The sequence below is a fragment of the Neofelis nebulosa genome, chromosome 7, assembly GCF_028018385.1.
Source record: "Neofelis nebulosa isolate mNeoNeb1 chromosome 7, mNeoNeb1.pri, whole genome shotgun sequence".
Classification (NCBI taxonomy): domain Eukaryota; kingdom Metazoa; phylum Chordata; class Mammalia; order Carnivora; family Felidae; genus Neofelis; species Neofelis nebulosa.
This window is the reverse complement of record NC_080788.1, coordinates 61108772-61126006: the sequence shown is the minus strand read 5'-3', so window position 1 is coordinate 61126006 and position 17235 is coordinate 61108772. Positions and strand designations below refer to the sequence as shown.

General features: G+C 39.2%; 1 protein-coding gene across 5 annotated transcripts in view; it reads right to left on the bottom strand.

The window, feature by feature from the left end:
* TTBK2 (tau tubulin kinase 2) overlaps positions 1–17235 on the bottom strand; it is a 167941-nt gene that overhangs the window by 84779 nt on the left and 65927 nt on the right. For 4 of the 5 annotated variants that reach the window (XM_058738036.1, XM_058738035.1, XM_058738037.1 and 1 more), the window contains 3 exons: positions 14146–14219; positions 7764–7904; positions 6166–6270 (listed from right to left, as the gene is read on the bottom strand). In XM_058738036.1, the coding sequence (XP_058594019.1) occupies positions 6166–6270; positions 7764–7904; positions 14146–14219 (320 nt within the window). The remainder of the gene's footprint in view (positions 1–6165; positions 6271–7763; positions 7905–14145; positions 14220–17235) is intronic. The other variant, XM_058738040.1, reaches the window with a different exon arrangement.

Here is a 17235-nt window from a genome sequence, read left to right as displayed (position 1 = left end):
ACACGGCAGAAGGTAGGGGAAGGCTACTCCTTTATCGCCAGACTCTAATGGCCGGTCTCCGGGCTGCAGCTCGCAAGCCCACCAATTTGGCTAAGGTATATTCGGTCTTACAGGGAAAGGCAGAGAGTCCAGCTGCTTACTTAGAGAGATTAATGGAAGCCTTTAGGCAGTTCACCCCCATGGATCCAGAAGTCCCTGAGAACCAGGCTGCAATCGTTATGTCCTTTGTAAATCAAGCAGCTCCTGACATTAAAAGGAAACTCCAAAGGCTAGAGGATTTAGAAGGTAAACAGATCCGGGATCTACCCCGTGTAGCACAATGGGTCTATAACAACAGGGACGCCCCAGAAGAGAGACAGATCAAAGCCACAGAGAAAATGACTAAAGTCCTGGCCGCTATAGTCCAGAAAGAACAGCCACCCCCAGAAGGCATTCAAACAATGCGCCCTCCCAGGCAGCACTTAGATAAAGATCAATGCATCTATTGTAAAGAGAAAGGCCATTGGCTACGAGAATGCCCCAAGAAGAAACAACCCCGCCCCAGCCAAGGGCAGTGGCAGCCTAAAATAGCCCCCATACTGTTTACCCAAGATACAGAATAGGGAGGACGGGGTTCGGATCCCCTCCCCGAACCTAGGGTAACGTTGCAAGTGGAGGGGACCCCGGTCCAGTTCCTAGTTGATACCGGGGCACAGTACTCAGTTCTGGTCAAGCCCCATGGAAAAGTATCTGAAAAATCATCCTGGGTACAAGGGGCCACCGGAATAAAGAAGTACCCCTGGACAACTCAGAGGACTGTGGACTTAGGAACTGGGAAGGTAACCCACTCCTTCCTGGTCATTCCCGACAGCCCCTGCCCCCTGTTGGGGAGGGATCTGCTTACCAAAATGGGGGCCCAAATTCATTTCCAACCGGGGGAACACCAGCAGGGAGCGGGGGCGGGGCCGCGGCCCGCGCAGCGGCGGGCAACGCCGTGGTGTCCCATGGGCCGCCGCCGGGGCACACATCCCCGGGGCGCAGCCCCGCGCGCGACTCGGCCTTGGCGTGAGCTGCCCCGACAGGGCAAAGGGGGCCGGGAGGACTTGCAGGACCAACCATTATCGGATGCGGACGCCATCTGGTTTACCGACGGAAGCAGCTTCGTTCACCAAGGACAAAGGTATGTGGGGGCGGCCGTGACTTCAGAGACCAAGGTGGTGTGGGCAGAAGCTTTACCTCCCGGAACCTCGGCCCAGAAGGCTAAGCTAATAGCCTTAACCCAGGCCCTAAAGTTAGGAAGAGACCGCAAGCTAACCGTGTACACTGATAGCCAATATGCCTTCGTCACCGCTCATGTACATGGGGCGATATACAGAGAACGGGGGCTCCTCACAGCTGAAGGGAAAGACATCAGAAATAAAGAAGAGATTCTAGCCCTGCTAGCAGCCTTATGGGAACCCAAAAAGCTAGCAATTGTACATTGCCCAGGACACCAGAAGACAACCGACCCAATTTCCCGGGGCAACAATTTGGCCGATCAGACTGCAAAAAAACATAGCTCGGCCCCCAGTGCAATTGCTGACCCAACAGCTGCCAGACCCCGGACCCCGGGAATTGCCCCCCAGCCCTGAGTATTCAGAAAGTGACATTCAATGGATGAGCAAACTTCCTATGACCCGAATCAAAGATGGCTGGTGGAGAGACTCTAAAAGCAGCATTATACTCCCAGATAAACTAGGATGGCAAGTTCTAGAGCGGATCCATCGCAGCACCCACTTAGGTTCGAGTAGCAATCCTCAGACAACAGGGGTAAGATACAGAGGGAGCAGACCAGGGACCTATTGGGAAGTAGATTTCACTGAGGTAAAACCAGGAAAATATATAAGTATTTGCTAGTTTTTGTAGATACCTTTTCAGGATGGACTGAAGCCTTTCCAACCAAGAATGAAACGGCGCAGATTGTAGCCAAAAAGATCCTAGAAGAAATCCTGCCCAGGTATGGTTTTCCAGTAATGATAGGGTCAGACAATGGGCCTGCATTCGTCTCTAAGGTAAGTCAGGGACTGGCTTCCATACTTGGGGCTGATTGGAAATTACATTGTGCATACCGACTCCAAAGCTCAGGACAGGTAGAGAGAATGAACAGAACATTAAAGGAGACCCTAACCAAATTGACCATGGTGACTGGCGCTAATTGGGTGGTCCTTCTCCCCTACGCTCTGTTCAGGGTGCGTAATTCCCCATACAAACTGGGACTCACACCCTATGAAATAATACATGGTAGACCACCCCCCATCATCATTAACCTAAAAGATAACCTTATCAAAGCAGAGAACGATAATAGTCTTGAATTCTTGTTCTCCCTACAAGCCTTGCAGAGGGTCCATGAAGATGTATGGCCCAAATTAAAAGAACTCTATGAGACTGGACCCTCACCTATTCCACATCAATTCCGGCCAGGGGATTGGGTCCTCATCAAACGTCATCGACAGGGAACTCTGGAGCCCAGGTGGAAAGGACCCTTCCAGGTCATCCTGACAATGCCTACTGCCATCAAAGTAGACGGAATCGCCACCTGGATCCGTTTCGCCCACGCCAAACCAGTGGACCCGTTCTCAGACCTCATCGGACCTTCAAAGACAACCTGGACTGTTGATCGGACTAAGGACAATCCTTTGAAATTGACCCTACGCTGCCCACGGACTGAGCTGTAACTATGGTACTTACCCTTCTCTTGATTGTTCTGCAAATTCTGTCTGTAAATTCAAACTCCCCTGACCCCTATAATTTGACATGGGAAATTACTAATTTAGAGACTCATGAAGTCTACAACAAAACCCTAGGAACTGCCCCATTAAATACCTGGTGGCCAGATTTATATTTTAATTTAGAAAAAATTAGTCCATTAAAAGAAATGGAAGGAGGTAAATGGAGGCAACTGCAAAGGAGGGTATCAATAAGTAGAAATGGATTTTACGCATGTCCGGGATTTAGGACGGGGGCAATGAGGCACACATGTGGGGGGTTTGAAAACCTCTATTGCACAGCCTGGAGTTGTGTCACCTCCAATGATGGGGAATGGAAGTGGGAAGTAAAACCCCAATTTATTGAAATGTCCTATGTCCAACCATGTAGCCGCACCAGGTATGATGAAAACTGTAACCTTATTCGTGTGAGATTTACAGAGGAGGGAAAAAAGGACGGGCGGTGGATCTTAGGACTCACTTGGGGACTCTACTTATATCAATATCCCCTCTTTGGGACTGCCATTCAAATAAAATTAAAAGTCTCCCCTCGTGTACAACCGGTAGGGCCAAATCAGGTATTAAAAAAATTAAGGAAAAAAAGAGACGAGTCTATCCCAGAAGGTATAGACTCCCTATGGAAATTGCTAACAGCAGCGTATGAGGCCTTAAACCGATCGGACCCTGAGGCAACAAGGGCCTGCTGTCTATGTTATGATATAAACCCCCCCTTCTACGAAGCCGTAGGACTAGCTGCCCCTTTTTCACAGTCAGACGAAGATTCGCCAGCAGCTTGCAAGTGGAATCGAAAGGGCCCCAGCCTCACACTGCAAGCGGTCACTGGCAGTGGGACTTGTATAGGAAAGGTCCCCTCTAGCCATATCCAGCTCTGTGCCCAGACTAGTCGCCCTATAGGTGAATCTAAATGGATGATTCCAGCTCCTGACAGCTGGTGGATTTGTTCTAAGACAGGGCTCACCCCATGTGTTAGCAGGGATGTTTTTAATTTGTCACCCGAATATTGTATCATGATATTAATATTTCCAAGGGTTATTTACCACCGAGAAAATGTTATATATGATCTGTGGACAGAAGGGACGGAAGCAAGAGAGTCAATAAGAACAAAACGGGAACGCTTTACGGCCATAACCTTGGCCACCTTATTTGGCCTCGGTGCCATAGGGGCAGGAACAGGGATCTCATCACTAGCCATTCAGCACCGAGGGTTCAATAGCCTAAGGACAGCCATTGATGAGGATATAGCCAGACTTGAGGACTCAATCTCACACCTCGAAAAATCTCTGACCTCCTTTTCTGAAGTGGTCCTACAGAACCGAAGGGGGCTAGATCTAGTCTTCCTCCAACAGGGAGGTTTATGTGCAGCCTTAAGAGAAGAATGTTGTTTTTATGCTGACCACACTGGAGTAGTCCGAGAGTCCATGGCTAAAGTTAGAGAAGGCCTGGCCAAACGGAAGCATGAACGAGAACAACAACAAGGCTGGTTTGAGTCTTGGTTCAATCAGTCCCCATGGCTAGCCACCCTGCTTTCTGCTCTAGAGGGGCCCCTTATACTCCTCCTTCTCCTCCTCACCCTCGGGCCTTATATTATTAATAAACTAGTTGCCTTTATCAAAGACCAAGTTAACACGATCCAACTGATGGTCCTTAGGACCCAATACCAACCCGTCATTACCGAAACATTTGAGTCAGACACATAAAATCCAAGATTGGCTCTTAAGGCACCAAAGAGAGGGGAGAATGAGAGGCTAAGAGAAAAATTACCAGGTGTACTCACAACTGCAAAGAAATGATCTTTCCTTTACCCCCCCTACTGAAACCAGCCAGGGTGCACCCGGTCGTAGTCTGACATAAAGGCAGGAACCAATCAAGTTCTGCTGAATGGTTTGAAATAAAGGTGGGAACCAATCAAGTTCTGCTGAGCGTTCAAATTTAAATGTCAACCTATAACAGCTCTGTAACCTCAAAAAAATCCCTAACTTGTTTGTGCCTGTCTATAAAAGAAGCTGTAAGATCCTTGCTCGGGGCCTTTTGCGTCACCGTCAAAGAGTGCACGGAGCACCGGGTTCGAACCTGCAATAAACGACCCTTGCCACTTGGCTTTGACTCTGGACTCTGGTGGTTTGTTTTCGGGGGGGTCTCTCGAATCGGGGCATATCAGGGGCAGGAGAAAGGCATGAAAAAAATACCTCTTCCCAAAGGAACTTATTTCATTTGCCACAGTGAAGTTTAAACTGAAGACATTTCTCAAAAATACTGAAGGTTGTGGTGTAGAAAAATGGGAAGAGATTCATGGATCTAATGAAGATAGAGCCTAGGCTACAGGCTGGCCAAGTGAGAAAGAACCAGGGGAATGAGACATCTGGGAGGAGGACTACTGGGCTCAGACAAATACAAATTCTGACCTCAGAAACTATTCCATTTTAGGAGCCACTATTTGATTAGATTCCTTTGTGGCGGAATTTATGCCCCAGGGCACTATTATAAACAATAGAGCAATCAGCCAGCAATTAGTGGAGCTTAAAAACTGGGTGTGGTCAGAGAAAGTATAGAAGACGGCCCTACCAATACCACTGTCATTCCAGGGTGACTGTAGGCAGAATGACCCAGAACAACAACAGACTTAATACTGAGTGTTGGGAAAAAGGGGTTGGGGGGTGGCGGCAGGGAGAACAGCCTTCACTAAAACAAATCCAGTCATTCACTCAACAAATAAACAAGCAAAATAACAATAACAAGCCTTAGAAAGGAGGACCAGTATCTGAAACTACTAGAAGATATTATCTAAAATGTTCAGTTTCCAACAACAAAGAAAAAAAAACATAAGAAATCAAAGAAACAGGAAAGTATAACCCATACATGGGAAAACGGGCAATAGAAACTGCCTCTGACAGTGAGTAGATGCTGGACTTAAAAGATTTTAAAACAGCCATTATAAATATGTGCACAGAACCAAAGCAAAGTAAGGAAAGTATGACAACAACATCGTATCAAACAGAGAATATCAATAAAGACAAATTTTTTTTAAAAGAACCAAATGTAAATTCTGGATATGAAATGTACAATAACATAAACAGAAGAACTGTAGGATATAGAAAGAGCCTCAGATTGCAAAAAAGGCCCCTGATCCTAAAGGGCCAACATGTGTTCTTACTACAAATCCACTCTAAATCTGTGTCTCATGTACTTTTTAAGTTTTTTTTTTTAATTTTTAAAATGTTTTTAATGTACTTTTTTAAAAGCCACAACTTTCAGTAATAAAATTAATTACCTCTATCCTATATTTAATGATAAATTCTATATACTATTTTTTGAATGACATCCATTCTATACATAATTTGTATTTCTTTTTTTTTAAAAAAAAGTGGTACTATAAATAATAGGTTAATTCTTAAATATTTAATAATAATATGAAAAATCTTACTGGTCTGACGTCACCACAGGAATTGGTAAATTGTCGAGCCAAGCCAAAATCAAGCATGTAACATTTCCTACATGTACTAGGAAAGCGACCCATGGCGAAGTTTGACTAGAAAAGCAGAGAAGGAAATATATTCTTACAAAACTTATCTTTACATCTTATCCTTCCTATACTTTAACTCTTCAATTTAACCTCTATATAATACATACGTCCCAAATATACTATTCCAATCAATGATGTTTGCTGGATATTAATACACAATCTCATTGTGGATTTTATTAGTGCCCAGGATCAGGTAACTTTGAGCAACAAAGAATTTAACTGACAGTATAAAGTTACATACAACACAACACTGACTTAAGTGGAACTCTAAATTCCTTGAAATTCTAATCTAAGTCAGTGCTTTAAAAACAGTCCAATTCTTCCTTTTTAACATGGGAAGAACCAGGAGTGAGCAAATTTTAATACATGGCGAGGAATTTAAATGAATTTCCTATAAGCATCATAACGCTGAATTTCACTAAGTACAAAATTAAAATTCAATTTAAGGAAACATTTCAAAACAGACTTAAGGAAAATAAACTTTGCATTCTTTCCTAAAAAAGTAAATATAATGTTAAATAAGCACAGACTTGCAAAGATGGTATGCAAAAAGGGAATTTATAAAGGAAAAAGCAAAATTGCTACAGAATTGTTAGCTTTTATTTTAAAAGACTGTTCCATTTAAGGAGCATTCAGTCACCATGATTCTCAAGTAGTGACATTTAGCTTCGCACAGAAATAAGAGGAGAAGAAATCTACATTACGTTAAGCCTGACTCTACTAATGTTAATTTTAGTTGGCATTTTCATGTAAACCATTTAATTTTAGAAATCATGTAGCAACAGAAGGGTGTAATTTTCAACTGCACTAACCAACACATGGTATATTTATAGTAAATACAGTATACCAGAAATGGATCATTTCCCCTTGTGAGTAATAAAAAAAAAAAAAAAAAAAAAAAAAAAAAAACAAAACCAAGAAGGAAAAATAAAAGCATATTTCAGTTATGGAAGTGACAATTTCTAAGAAAAACAGAATTGAAAAAAATACTATATATTTCCACTGCAGCACTCAGAAAAAAAATAATAAGGTCTTTCACAACTGATGGTTTCTTGTAAGTACAATTTGTCACTTGAGAAATAGTTCAAAGAACACAATGTCAATATCTAAAAGCAACATATGTATATATTTTTAGACAGTATCAGGAAAAAAAAATCTAAAGACTAACTACCAATTGAGGTGTAAGGTTAAGTAACTAGGAATGTCCGCACACATAATAATAGTCAAGCATTATTAATTTTTAATTTGGCTGCAAGCAACATTTTCATTGTATGAGAAAAGCTCTTGAATTTAAGTGGTAATGTGTAATTATAACTTTTAAAAAAAAATTAAGAGGCAAGTTACATTTTGCTTCTAGTTAAAGAAATTAAAATATTACCTTGTGTTTAATAATAGAAAGCAAACACAGAAAGCTACAATTATAATTTATTGTGTCCCATCATCAGATGAAGAGTACAAAGCAAATTCAGTCTATGCTCTGACTTGAAAAGGTCCCTTACTGGTTTGATGTCTCGGTGCAAGAATCCCACGGAATGGATGCTCTCAATAGACTCCAGAATCTGTCTCCCCAGCCTAAGAGTAGTGCTAATGGTGAATGTGCCCCGGGACTGGCTACGGCGTAGATCTGCCAGATTCCGACCCTGTGAAAACCAAATCAACAATGTCAAATATGGTACTATGTTGTAAGAGAAGACTGGGAAGTTATTCATTTACTATTAAAAATGTTTTGACAGAAAGAGCAAGGATTTTACCCAAATCGCGACCCTCTCATTCAAAAGAAGAGATTCTAATGAACACAAGGGAAGGGAAGCAAAAATAATATAAAAACAGGGAGGGGGACAAAACATAAGAGACTCTTAAATATGGAGAACAAACAGAGGGTTACTGGAGGGGTTTTGGGGGGGGTGGGCTAAACAGGTAAGAGGCATTAAGGAATCTACTCCTGAAATCATTTTTGCACTATATGCTAATTAACTTGGATGTAAATTTAAAAAATTTTTAAAAATAAAAAAAGAGAAGAGATTCCATTAAAATACATGAATGTTTCAGACAAATTTAAGAATAACCAGAAGTTTTTGAACATACTGTGTTTTTGAGTCATCGTTGTGTTTCCACTTGTCTTTCATGCCATAACAAAATGTAGTCTAAATATACAAAATACATGTACCAGAACAGTAATTCTTCATTACATATTCCTATACAAACATATTCCTATACAAACTACTTGATTTTTCTGTGTCACGGTTTCCTTATAAAATGAAGAGAATTAAACAAAGATACATGTAAAGTGTTTAGAATACTGCCTGGCACACAGTAGGTACTCAGTAAATGCTAATTACTGTTATTATGAACAAAAATAACATGAAGCAAACACTCAATTTATAGCAATAAATAAAAGCAGTGAATGTATCTAGCCTGTGCCAGATGTGTTACATTCCTGATTGCATTTTACAGCCACCTAAAATAGATGTAACAGATGAAGAAAATGAGGCTCAGAAAGTTTAAACAATGTTAACCTATTAAGATAAAGTTGTTTTTCAAATCTAAACCTGTTTGAATTCAAAGTTGTGGGTTTTTTTTTTTTTTCACTTCATAGTACTGCTCCACCCACAAAGTTCTCTGTTGCCTAGGTAACAAACCAGTAATTTGATGAGAAGAGTAGGGCTACAGTTGCTATAGTTCTACCACCCAAAGAATGGAAACTGGCTCCTTCATCACGAGGGAATTTAAACATCCCAATCTCTCTATTCTCAAAACTTTGTAGTATATGCTTGGGATTAATACCACTAATACCATCACTTCATCTAAAAACAGTTGATTCACTTTTGAAAAAGTAATAAATTCTTAAATTACTTGAGTACCATTTAAAATAAAATAGTAGTAGTGCCTGGCTGGCTCAGTCAGTAGAACATGCGACTCTTGATCTCAGAGTCATGAGTTCAAGACCCACACTGGGGATAGAGTTTACCTAATAAAAAAAATTTTTTTAATAAAAAAAAAATACTAAATAGCACTTAAGTAAGAATTGAAAAATTACAGAAAAGTCAGGAGTCTTTCATACTTCATATCTTCCTTAAAAATGCAGTTTTCTCATAACATAAATTGGTAGTTATCTTTATTATTATTTTTTAAATGTTAGGTGAATTTATTGTTCTCTACATCTCAGCAAATGTAAAATAAGTGACAATCTAGAACAATGAGTTTTACAATCCATGAGAATACCTAATAAATTTTATTAGCACTCCAACAATATTTTCTCAAAAATCAGTATTTTGATCTCCAAAAATATACCTAAGAAATATTGGAACTTCATTTGTAAACAACTTGCACAGTTATAAAAGCTTTTGAAAGAAAATAAATTAATTCAGTTTATGGTATTAGCAATGATTCTAACATTTCAAATCTTTTAAAATGTAAATCTAAGGGGCACGTGGGTGGCTCAGTCAGTTGAGCATGTGACTTCAGGTTAGGTCATGATCTCCTGGTTCGAGCTCCACATCGGGCTCTTGGCTGTCAGTGCAGAGCCTGCTTCAGATTCTCTGTCCCCCTCTCTCTGCCCCTCTCCTGCTTGTGCATGCTTGTCTGCCCTCTGTCTCAAAAATAAACAATAAATAAATAAATACATACATACATACATACATACATACAAACAAACCTAAAATATCAATTAACAAAATCAAAAAAACTAAAACATAAGGCTAGCAAGAGTATGGAGGAAAGTTATTAACATGGTATATACGCAGGTTTTATCTACCAAATTATACTTCAGAGTATAAACTAAAACTGGTTATTACCGGTTTGTTTGTTTTTTTTAAGTTTATTTATTTGTTTTGACAGAGAGAGCGAGCACACACTGGCAAGAGCAGGGGAGGGGCAGAGAGAGAGGGAAAGAGGGAATCCCAAACAGGCTCCATGGTGTCAGTGCAGAGCCAGACATAGGGCTGGATCTCACCCACCATGAGATCATGACCTGAGTTGAATCAAGAGTCAGGCACTTAACCAACTAAGCCACCCAGGCACCCCGGTTATTATGTTATAGAGAAAAACTGAAAATAATCTATATGTTTATCAATAAATGAAAGGTTTAATACACTGTGGGAAATTCATCTTATTGACTGGTATGCAGCACTAAAAAACAATGAATCTTGGGGCGCCTGGGTGGCTTAGTCATTAAGCATCTGACTTCAGCTCAGGTCATGATCTCACGATTCATGAGTTTAAGAATCAAGTATTCTTTTCTTCTATTTACTGCCTTTCTTGTATAAAATGTATCTCAGGTAACCTAATAATTGGTGGAGTGCTATCTATCTATCTATCTATCTATTTATTTTAAAGCAATTTCTACACCCAGTGTGGGACTCGAACTTACAACCCCGAGATCAAGAGTCGAATGTTCTATCAACTGAGCCAGCCAAGCACACCTGGTGGAGTGCTTTTTGAAGAATTCCAGTTAATAAACTAAGAAAAATAGAATTAGAATAGTACATTTGCAATCTCACTAAAGTAATGCATCTAGGCAATGATAACTAATGGGTTTTTAAAACATAGAAGAAAAACCACTGGGAACTTTAAAAAGGATGTATCAGGCTGACAGTCCCCGAATCTCACCAATCAATCCTAACGTTACTAAAAACAGACAACCCAGACATTGCCTACTGATGTGATGCAACAGGAAGCATACCACTCACCTCTCAAGTACTGTGGCCAAATAAAACAAAACTGGAATCTTATCTAATCACCAGGTTATAGAAAATACAGGGGATAGAAGAACATGTTAAATAAGGAGGGGACAATCAGCAAATTCCAGAACATGACAACTTAATAACAAATGATTCCACTTTTATCAATGACAATCAAAACAACAAAAACTGTAAGAAAAAAAGAAAGTGAATCTATAGAGTAAAAGAGGCTTAAGAATTATATCTACCAAATGCAATGTGTGGAACTCTGTCTGGAACCAGATTCAAGTAAACCAAATATAAAAAATAAAAGAGATACAATCAAGGAAATCTGAAGATTGTCTTGATATTTGACACTATTATGAAGGAACTATTGTGTTTTATCATTAAGAGGAGAAAAAAGGAATCTCCAACTCTTAGAATACATATGTATATATTTCCACATAAAATATTCCTTCAGTTTGCTTTGAAATAATCTGGGAAGGGAGAGGAGAGGGAGAATACACCAGCAACAAGACTGACAGTATACTGATAATTACCAAAGCTGGGTGATGAGTACATGGGTATTCATTATACTATTCTATTTTCATGTATGTTTAGTTTTTTTCATAATAAAAAAAATACATTTTTAAAAGTACGGCAGTTCTGGTGTCAGGCAATCTAGATCTACATCTGTACTAGTTACAAAATTAAAAGTACTTCTTGGCTTTCCCTAGGTGATATGGTTTTCACAAAATATCACTCCTTGGCTATAAAAAAGATGGCTCTGGAAAGCCTCAATGGTGAAAGGAAATTCCACGAGAACTGTCTCAGGTCTTGCTGGTAGAAATGAGAAAAGAAATAAGTACAACTTCTTGATCCTATAAGATTTTAAGACCCACTCTGGGGTGCCTGAGTCGCTCAGTCAGTTAAGGGTCTGACTCTTGATTTCAGCTCAGGTCATGATCTTATGGCTCGTGAGTTTGAGCCCTGTCTCAGGCTCTACACTGGTAGCGCAGAGCCTGCTTAGGATTCCCGATCTCCCTCTGTCTCTGTTCCTCCCCACTCTCTCTCAAAAAATAAACAAACAGGGGCACCTGGGTGGCTCAGTCAGTTAAGCTCCGACTTCGGCTTAGGTCATGATCTCATGGTTTGTGAGTTCAAGACCCATGTCAGGCTCTATGCTGACAGCTCGGAGCCTGGAGCCTGCTTCGGATTCTGTATCTCCTTCTCTCTCTGCCCCTCCCCAACTTGTGCTCTGTCTCTCTATGACTCTCAAAAAATAAATAAATGTAAAAAAAAATTTTTTTTTAAATAAACATTTAAAAAAAGACCCATTTTAATGGTAATTAGCTATAATTTCTACAATAGACATAGGATTATTCCTTGAAATTTTTAAGGCAGATATTATATAATTGAATCATCAAGAGGAAAAGAGTACTTAAGAATTAATGAACTTAAGGTTTTTAGAAGAAATTAAAAGTGCCAGTGAAAAGCTGAGTATGTAAATTTTATCACAATGTACATGGGGAAACTTTGTAATTATCTTCAATGTGTCAACTAAGAGAGAATAGCCTCTAGTAAGTACACCAGCATGAGCCCAAATCAAGTCAATCAACTACGCAGAATGGGGGGGGGGGGGTGGCTAATGGTAGATTAATTTTATTATGACAGGAAAAAATACAGCATGAAGTCAAATAGAAAGGTTTTTAGGTGAGTCCATAAGAGCTTGCCAAAGGCCAAAGGCCATTGTTATCTGATATACAACAATCTCCTTAGTTTTCCCAGACTAAGAGCCCTCCCATTTCCAGAAAGTGAGATTTAAATGACTGCAAATAAAATAAAAACAAGTAAGTTCAAGTAACATAAAAATGAGTATGTGCTAAGACTCAGACAGATTCTACAGACTGAGAAAGCTTCTATCCATATTCTCTAGTCAGTAGTAACCTAAAAACAAAATGAAGAGTTTTCTCTAATTGTGCCAAGAATACTGGCCTCAGGCTTCCACAAAAGCCTAACACCCAACAAGTTAGTCAGTCCCCAGGGAAGTCACAGACCTCTTTGAGCTTCAGTCCCTTAACTTGCAAAATGGGGATAACCTCCTTATCCTCTCCATGGGGATATGGTGAGGATCAAATAAGATGTATAATAAATCCAGAAGAAAACTATACAATATCATACCAAAAAGTTATATTATTAATGGCCAAAGTGAGAGAAGGAGGGTCTACACTAATGACCTCAAAAGTTACAAGGATAACTGCTTCAAGAAATAAAACAATGCTGGCTCAAGAGACAGTGAATCACACGACTCAAAGACTCTATGGCTATAACTTACAGAGACAATATCTTTAGATCTAACTCGAATGCTGAAGGATAGTTGAGGGAAACAGGAAAAGCATTCTGATGAGAAGAGAAAGCATTCAGGCTAGGATATATGTCTGAAATCACTGTTATACAGTTAAATTCAAAGAAAACAAAAGAACCCAATGTCCAGAGAAAGTTTCGCAAAAGATGAAAGGAAACTCTGATAACTCTTAAGTTAGGCAGTAAGGTAAACCACAGCTTTTACACTTTGAGAGTGACTACAGTTCAGAGGTGTGTGTGTGTATGTGTGTATGTGTATGTGTTCAGGGGCAGACGCAGTTGTCAGAGAGAATGGGATGGTTTCCCTCTTCTCCCTGCTGTGGTCATTACTCCAAAATTCCCTTTCTGAGTTTCTTTCCTCTCCTGCCCAGCCCAATTCCACTCTCCATCTAAAGGATAGGGATCAGACCTATGTTAATGAATGATAAAAGAAAAAGGAATGCATTTCTCCTCTGTATCAACTAATGCTTCAATTTTCAAGCAAAGTTACTACGTGAGCACATAAATTAAAAACTAGAGTCCTAATGGTAATAAAGACAGGAAGGGGAAGGGACAGGGACAGAGCAAGACTCACATTATATCCAGCAATCCATGTAGGGATTGAAAAACTTTGCAATGATGACAATCAATGAAGATATGGATCAACTAAAACAGTTGACAAGAACAACCCTTTCGTCTTTGGGAAAATCTATATCAAATCTGTTTAAATAAAATTCCATCAAAAAAAAAAATTCCATCTGCATAGTATAAAACATTCTGAGATGATGATACCAAGAATTTTGTTTTATCCATAACAAGTAAAATTAGGTACCTTGATCAAAACTGAAATATTTTAAGATACATTTTCAAAGTAACCTACCTGCAACTGCATGACCACATAGTTGAATCGATCATTCCTCCCACAGCCAATAAATCTACAAACATGGTCTTTCCCTGGATAAAAGAAAGAAAAGAAAAACACAAAACAGTGGAAAAGGTTATACTATGGTTTCTCTTCTAAAAAATTAATAATTTGTTTTTCTGTATAGTATTTTATAATTGAATACAATGGACCTGTCTTAAGAACCTTAATAATAGGAAATCTGTATTATTCAGATTTTCTACCTACCTCCCCTGGACTCTACACTGTTCCTTGTGTAGTCAAATAAATGTTTATTGAATGAATAAATTTACTGGATGAATAAATGAATGAATGAGGGAATAAATGAATGATAATTTATTTAGGAAGTAAAGAATTAAAGGGTCATTTCAGATCAAGTTGCCCAGACATTATACATATGAAAAGAGAGAAGAGCAATACCTAAGAACTCTGTTAGGAATATAAATCCTGAATTTTAGATATGGTCTGCCATTGACCAATATATGACTTAAGTCACTTAATCACTTAATCTTTCTGGACCTCATTAATTTGCATTAGTTCAGTAGCTTTCAACCTGAGTTCCATCTGTGAAACCCAAGGAGGTGCTGACTAGGGTACGGAGGAAAGCAAAGGTGGAGCAGGCAGAAATCTGGGGTTCTGCCCTGATCCAATAAAAGCAAACAAAGGTCTTTTAAAAAGGATCAAGACTGGTAGGCTCCAAGGCTACTGGAGTACAGTGAATGAATGGAGAACAGCATGAGAAGACGCTTGAGAAGCAGGAGGCATGAGACCATGAAACGCCTTAGACTCCATGATAAGGAAAGTGAAAGACATTTGTAAGTCGGTGTTTACCAGCCCAGGCTGCTTATCAAAATCATCTTGGGAAGATTTTTAAAGATTCCTAAACTCTACACTGATTCATAATCGATGGAGGAAGATACAGTATAGGAGCTTTTCAAAAGTTCTCTAAATGATCCAAAAGCAGATGGGCCATGGATGGACATATAAAATCTACTGCTGGGTAAGGAGAAGCATATAAAAGATTTTAAGGGGTGGCTGGATGGTTCAGTCAGTTGAATGTCCGACTCTTGATGTGGGTTCAGGTCATGATCCCAGGGTCATGGGAACAGGTCCTGTGTTGGACTCTGCGCTGATTGAGCATGGCGTCTGCTTGGGATTCTTTCTCCCTCTCTCTCCCTCAGCCCCTTTCCCTCACTCACTTGCACGCTCTAAAGATAATAAATAAATAAATAAATAGTAAAAAATTTTAAGATGAGGAAAAACACAAAACATTTTACTTTAGAACACTGCTATGGTGGCAATGAGGAGGATAGGCTACAGAGAGGTTAATTCTAGAGGCAGAAAGGTGATTCTGGGAATAGTTACAATATCCCAAGAGAGAGAATAGGGTTTAAATTATTACAGTAGAGACAGAAAAAATAAGATAAATGTAAGAGATACTAATTTTTGACTAAAAATTGGTACAACTATATGATAAATTGTACCAAAATAAGAGAATATATAGTAGGTTGTATAGACTGTAAGGGATATCAGAATATTGAGTATAAGAACAACCTGTTGAATTCAGCAGACAATTGTAATTTCAAGCCTGTTGCTGAGCTATAGAAATACACTGGGGAACCATTAGTTCATGGAAGGTAGATGGAACTACAAACATAGATGGACAGTTGACAAGTTGGAAGAATAAAGAATGATAAAATTAACCTAAGAACAGAATTTTAGAAAATGCAACATTTAGAGCGTGGGCAAAAATAAAATGCATGAAGGAAATCAAGTAATAGCCACAGAGGTATGAGGAAACTATGAGAAAGGGGTATTATAGAAATAAAATGAGAAGAGCATGTTAAGGCAGAGGTGGCCAATGGCAAATGCTATAGAAAGACTGAGAAGTGGGGCACCTGGATGGCTCAGTTGGTCTGACTTCAGCTCAGGTCACGATCTCATGGTTTGTGGGTTCAAACCCCGTGTCAGGCTCTGTGCTGACAGCTCAGAGTCTGGAGACTGCTTCGGATTCTGTGTCTCCCTCTCTCTGCCCCTCCCCCACTTGTGCTCTGTCTCTCTTTTTCTCTCTCTCTCTCTCAAAAAAATGAATAAACACTAAAAAAAAAAAAAAAAAAGAAGAAGAAGAAGAAGAAAGACTGAGAAATACTGGTTAATATAAAAAATTAGGAAGTCACTAGTGAGTGGAAAGGGCGGCAGCCAGCCTTTAATGGATTAAAGTGTAAGTGAAGTATGAGACAGCCAGGGCAATCTTTGAAGAAGCTTGCCTGTAAAGTAAGTCACACACCAAGAGCTATAAGGGCAAGACTTGATAGACGGATGAGAAATAATATCTCAACATTCAAAAAAAAACTTTCTACTGGCTGACTTAAAACATAAAGACAATCTAGACTTAAGTTAATAATTCAACTTCTTTTGCTTCTGGGTTATCACACTGTTTTCTCATTATCTGTGCTTTTGTTGAAAAGGACTCGAACTAGCAAGAAATGAGTGAAACGGGAGCAGTAACTCCCAATGTGTACAATGCTGACAATCACTTCACGTGCATGTTACAAATGTTTGCAAAACTGCGTCACCTAGTAAACTGAAGTAGGAATGAAAGGATAAAATAATGGTCAATTAGCAACTTACACTTTCCCTCAGCTTCAAAGGAACAATTAAAATATCATTTAGGAAGTATTTTCTTCTTGTTTCCCATTCTTCAAGATTCCCTCTTCCTAGCATATAACATTTAAATGATGGATCTCTATTACAAAGACATCTCAACCATCTAAAACCAGAAGGTCATACTATATTTAACTCTTCTTAGGATGTTCTTTCAAAAATATCCTATTGGTATGTTATATACCAAAATACTATTTATCTCTCAATAGTAAAACCATCCTACTTTTAAAAAGAAAAAAGACAGAAATCAAATAAAGTGTAGACTCTACTAGGTAACCAAACTACAAAGTCAGTAGCAAATTTTCTGGGATTCACCCATTTATCTTCATTGCTTTAGGTAAGAGCTTAATGAATTCTTACCTCATACTTTGGAAACAGTGTACTACTGCTCTTCTATTTTAGATA